The 5,972-nt window shown below is 47.8% G+C and overlaps 1 protein-coding gene across 1 annotated transcript; it reads left to right on the plus strand.

The window, feature by feature from the left end:
* Window positions 1-4,742, plus strand: rbm15 (RNA binding motif protein 15). Its single transcript, XM_020089321.2, has one exon. It carries the CDS (start codon window positions 165-167, stop codon window positions 2,715-2,717), a length of 2,553 nt encoding a protein of 850 aa, XP_019944880.2. The 5' UTR covers window positions 1-164; the 3' UTR covers window positions 2,718-4,742.
* Window positions 4,743-5,972: the final 1,230 nt, after the last annotated feature.

The raw sequence follows: 5,972 nt of genomic DNA on the forward strand, positions 1-5,972 counted from the left end.
AAGAGGCGGGCCTTGACGCTAATCTTTACAAAATGGCGGCTGTTGTTGTTTTGCCGCAGGGTCAGTGAATAAATCCGCTTTTCTTTTCTTTCATTTTCTGCACTAATTTGCAGAAACAGCTCTAAAAACCAGGCGCCCCAGGGAACGGCTCCGTGACGACTGAAATGAAAGGCAAAGAGCGGTCGCCGATTAAAAAGCGCTCCCGGGCCTTGGACGATATTCGAGACCGAGGAGGATGCCACCCGACCAGCAAGAAAATGGGGGCTCTCTCCGTTTCCAGTGGGAGTAATAATGGAAACAGCTCGACCAAAGGCGACGGCGGCTCCACGAGAAGGAGTCTACTCGGCGAGAAGAGGGACCGGGATTTCGACAGTCACAGCCGGACTGGGAACAATCACAGTTGTCAGTCTGCTGCCGCCAGCTCCGTCGGTAAAAACCACAGCCTGAGCCTGACGCTGGATTTAGCCTCGCCGAGGACCACGTCGCGGGGGGAGCAGCGGGTCCAGCCGCCCAGCACCGAGAGTGAGTACAAGACGCTGAAAATAAGCGACCTCGGCACCCAGCTGAGCGACGAAGACATAGAGGACGGACTCTTTCACGAGTTTAAAAAATTCGGAGACGTGAGCGTCAAGATCAGCCGCAGCAACGACGAGCGGATCGCGTTCGTGAATTTCAGGAAGCCGGAGGACGCCCGGGCCGCGAAGCACGCCAGGGGCCGGCTGGTGCTGTACGACCGGCCGCTGAAGATCGAGGCGGTGTACATTAACAGGAGGAGAAGCCGCTCCCCGGTGGAGAGAGACTTGTACGGTGCAACCCAGAGCCACAGACATTTGCAGAGACCCCTCTCGCCCACGGGGCTCGGGTACAGAGACTACCGGCTGCAGCAGCTGGCCTTAGGACGGCTCCCCCCGCCCCCGCCGCCTCCTTTGCCCAGAGAGCTGGAGCGGGACCGGGAGTTTGCTCTGTTTGAAGCCAGGGCACGTCCAGCTTTCATTGCGGAGCGAGCAGCTTTTCGTGAGGAGGATTTTATCTCTCCGGAAGATGACCAAAGAGCCAACAGGACGTTGTTTTTAGGCAACCTGGATATAACGGTGACAGAGGCCGACCTGAGGAGAGCCTTTGACAGGTTCGGGGTGATCACAGAGGTGGACATTAAGAGACCCACACGGGGACAAACCAGCACGTATGGATTTCTGAAATTTGAGAACCTTGACATGGCTCACCGTGCTAAGCTAAGTATGTCTGGGAAAATAGTGGGTCGCAATCCCATAAAGATAGGCTATGGGAAAGCAACTCCCACCACACGCCTGTGGGTGGGTGGGCTTGGACCCTGGGTTCCCCTAGCTGCTCTAGCAAGGGAGTTTGATCGTTTTGGTACTATAAGGACCATTGACTACAGGAAGGGGGACACCTGGGCCTACATTCAGTATGAAAGTTTGGACGCTGCACAGGCGGCATGCACACACATGAGGGGCTTCCCATTGGGGGGTCCTGAGAGAAGACTGAGAGTGGACTTTGCTGACACTGAACATCGTTACCAGCAGCAGTTTCTGCAGCCTCTCCCTATACCACCTTTTGACATGGTGGCTGAGTCATTTGTCCACCGTGCCACACCTGAACCACTGAGGGTCAGGGAACGGACTCCACCTCCGCTTCACTTTAGGGAGAGAGAACTCTTTCCTGGAACTGAGTGGCCCAACCCAGCTATTCGCGAACGGGTACGTGCCTCACCCTTCGAGCCCCTGGAGCACTTGGAACGCGAGCGGCGGGCACGGGAGCCTTGGTCTTTGGAACGAGAGCTGCAGGGACGAGAACCTGTTCGCAAACGGCGTGTAATGGAGGATGGCCGTCACATAGACCACTCCCCTGACAGCACTGAGAGGACAGTAAGGCGAAGGCGTGCTTCTCCAGATGGCAGTCCTGGAGGTAGCAGCAGAGATGGAGGCCGCTTCAGTGACTCAGAGCGCCCTGTGCGGGGCGAAAGACCCTCCCCAGTACGAGAACGCCACACCAGCCTGGAGAGAGGTGGCACTGAACGGAGATTAAAAAATCAGAGTCTCTCTGACAAGGCACCTTCAAGCAGCAGTGTTTCTGCAGTTGGAGAGCGAAAGCGTAAAGCAGGTGAAGGTGGTAAAGGGCCGGCTAAGAGAGAACGTTCTGAGGGAGGTTCTAAGGGAGGCCAGCTGTCCAAGTCGGACGGCACCAGACTCAGTTTGGCCTGGCAAGGTATGCTGCTGCTGAAAAACAGCAACTTTCCAGCCAACATGCACCTGCTGGAGGGTGACCACAATGTAGCCAGTGACCTGCTTGCTGAGGGCACAACGGGGAGGCAGGTGAGCGAGCTAAAGATCACCCAGCGTCTTCGCCTGGACCAGCCCAAGCTCGATGAGGTGTCCCGACGCATCAAGGTGGCAGGTCCCGACGGCTACGCCATTCTACTGGCAGTTCCCGGCACTACAGAAGATGCATCTTCGTCTGACCCCGCAGCCTCAACCCAGCGGCCACTTCGGAACCTGGTGTCCTACCTCAACCAAAAACAAGCAGCAGGAGTCATCAGCCTGCCTGTGGGAGGGAGCAGAGATAAAGACAACACAGGGGTTCTTCATGCTTTCCCTCCCTGTGATTTCTCTCAGCAGTTCCTGGATTCCTCTGCTAAAGCTCTGGCTAAAAGTGAAGAGGACTATCTGGTCATGATTGTGGTGCGTGGAGCATCTTAAAAATCAGAACACACTAAGTTCAAGTCATGTAAAAAAAAAAAGAAAAAAGATCTGCTGTATGTCAGTAACTATTGCATGCTGTGTGTTCTGCATTATGGGGTGCACTAGTATGGTTCTTGAGTGTTGTATGTTGCCATGTAATCCACTAAAAAGGACAAACTGTGCCCTACAGAAACTAAAAGGTTGTGTGGTTTTGAAATTATTTTTAAAAGGGTGTATGAATTAATTGCTCACAAAGTCATAAACCATTCAGTCAGAATACTGTAAAACATGAGGAGCATTTGAGGAGTAAATTTCAATGTAATTCAACAAGACTTAGATTATATGGAAAACGTGGTTCATATGCAAGTTTAAAATCTCAGCTATCCAGATATAGCACGAGAAAATTCTAGATAAATAGAAGGAGTGGACACAATAACACCTCCATGACAATAAAACCAGAAATGCTGACATCATTCACTATAATCACATTGAATCCAGTGCAAACGAGCTACAAATGACTAGCTTAGCAAAGTTCCTGGAAAAATACAAGTATGTAAAGAAAATGTTGTCCGTACAGGTTTTGCTGTGTCTACCTCCTAAACAGGTACTTACAAAAGGGGTAATTGGAAGATATTATTTCAAAGCTTTGAATCACAGTGCAGTAATATATTCATGTTTTGATTGATGGATACAAAGGTGGGCATGGCAATTTTGAAATCAGGGTTTTCTGTGAAGGTTTAATGAATTATTTTGTACTGAAGCTGCAAAGAAACGGTCCTGTTAACATTTTGATGGTTAAAACATGTTGCACAGCTCTTCTTCAGTGCATCATGATGGAGGCACGATAGCTTGAAAAATATGGTCAAAGGACAGTGGTGTGCTGAAGAAGTGTAGTGCTTTTTGTTTTAACTTTAATGGGCTTGAAATGAAGCTCACTTGGTCCCTGTGTTTTCAAAGTAGAAAATTTATTCTGAAGCTCACCAGATGCATTTCAGTTACCTATATTGTTATCTGTGTTTGAAAAATAATATTAAGGTTCATGGTTTTGGATCTGAGTGTATTTTATTGTGTTCCTCAGTAGTGGAACACCAAATTGCAAGATAGACAATGAACTCGGTGTGTGTCCCGTCCACGGTTAAAACCAAATCATCATGTCAATTCTGTGGAATGCTGAATACTAACAGATGTGAGTTTTGCCCAGGGAACAGCCCATAATACAATACACATAGCATAGTAAAGAAAATACTAACATTTTTCTCATATTTTCTACTTAATATTTTATTTTGTGCATCCCTACCTTAGGAATGGTTGTGTAATGTTATCTATGAAAAGAACTACAGTAGTAATGGATAAAAAGCGTAGAGACGTTTGTGTTGATATTTGACAGTCTGTTTCACTTATTGCTCTGAAACCAGTAGGCCCTCCAAGAATAATAATAATCAATATAATGAAATTGTTGGTAACAAGTAACAAATACCTGCCATTTTTTCAGTAAGATGGTTTGTGTCATTTTAAAGTTTTTGCAGTAACTTAATGGTTAACATTGGAATTTAAATTTTAGAGGTCTAAATTTATATATTTTACTCATGACTGCAAACATGTTCCAAAGGCAATACTTACCATATTTTATTTTTGTCATTGTATGTTTAGCCTGCAATAGTAATCCACTCTGAATTATAATTTGCTGATTTTGGTTTAACATGTATTGAAAACATTCATGTGTGGGAAAGTTGTAATGTGTCAACGTCACACCCACCGCAACGCTGGACTCCAGAGGAGACGAGTGCAGAGCTGAAAGCCTCTGCAGAGAAGGCCACATTGTGTTTTGTGAGTCCTCGCTCATGAGGCAGCTTTTAAGTTGTGTAGCCCATCTGCACCTGTGATGACTTCTGTTAAAAATGGAAAAAAATTGAGCAATGTACACTTTGATGTCATGGGAAAGGAAAATCCATAGAGCCCACGCGAAGCTGTTCACATACCTGAAAAGTGCGGTTGGGCACTCAATGTGACCGAATATCAATAAATTGTTCATTTGAAGGGAAACATGTTTCTTCGATGGAAGTCAATTGAAGAAACACGCTACCATGCCTTATTGTGTTTCGAAGGAGTTGTCACTTGCAATTTTGTTTCTGCACACGCGAAGGGAGACAATTTGCAATTTGTTTAGCAACACCGACGAGAGACCCCTGTTTCGTGTGAGGATCGCAGTTTGCTTACATGCCTGTTCTGAGCTGCTAAGGTGCCCAACATAAATTACTCCCAACCCCGTATTATACCCTCAACTGTTCCTGTTGGCATGTGAACACCTGATCAGGATGGAGGAGCCTCCGCATCCCTTGTTTACAGCCAGAGTCCAGTTTGCAGTTTGAAGCAGTGGCAGATAAAGACAGCGGTGCAGTTCGGGAGGAGAGGGCCGGAGTAAACAGCAGCACGTGCCAGTATCCTGTTGTCCTCCCTGCTCTTTACTCCTAAGGTTTCATGTGCATTGTTCCGTGTACTGAATAGGAGCTGAGGAAGAAATCTCATCACCTGCCGTCACACACTCCACTTGGGAGATTGTGGGTGACACTGCTCTGAAATGTGCATAGCGTCTCCAGTTCAAGCTGTGTCACCGCAGAGGCCGAGCTGAACCGCTGGGCTGATTTGTCTTCTGTTCTGTTTTTCTTTTCCCAGTTATGATTTGATTCGACTTATTGTTTGGCTCAGGGAAGAGGATGGCCCAACCTCAGCTAGGAATATTGTTTGCCCCCATCTTCATGTGTTCTCCTCTGATTGAACGCTCTCCGAGGAGATGAGTGAACAAGTGTTTGCTGCGCTGAAGCTGCACTCTTGTCATCTGAGGTCTGCTGCAGCCTGGAAACAAAACAAGCACAGGCCAGGTTGTTTACCCTTTTCGACACCGCTGGAAGGAACCCACTCTGCGGACTCCACCCTTCCCCCTAATTCATCTAGGAGACCTTTTTTTATTTTGCCCCTTTGTAAGTTTAAGGCCATTTTATACAGGAAAGAAAGTTCCTGCCATCCATTTTGAGTCATGAATGAAAACAATTGAGGTGTTCTGTGCCGAGAAGGACCCCTCACTTCACTAGAGAAACATTGCCATCTTGAGGACCATGGAGCACCTGCTTCCCTCTCTCACAGTCATCTCCCTGATACATCTCACTTGTGCACACCAGGCACCCAGGACAGAGCTGGTATCACTGTACGACTGCAGTGTAGAAGGGCACAATGGTGAGTAAGAGAACAAGTGCTGCCCGCCACATCTGTGTCGGT

The sequence above is a fragment of the Paralichthys olivaceus genome, chromosome 6 (genome assembly GCF_024713975.1).
Source record: "Paralichthys olivaceus isolate ysfri-2021 chromosome 6, ASM2471397v2, whole genome shotgun sequence".
In the NCBI taxonomy this organism is placed as follows: domain Eukaryota; kingdom Metazoa; phylum Chordata; class Actinopteri; order Pleuronectiformes; family Paralichthyidae; genus Paralichthys; species Paralichthys olivaceus.

Excerpts from the sequence above, each read along its gene's own strand:
- rbm15 (XM_020089321.2), top strand. The coding sequence starts at position 165 with ATGAAAGGCAAAGAGCGGTCGCCGATTAAAAAGCGCTCCCGGGCCTTG.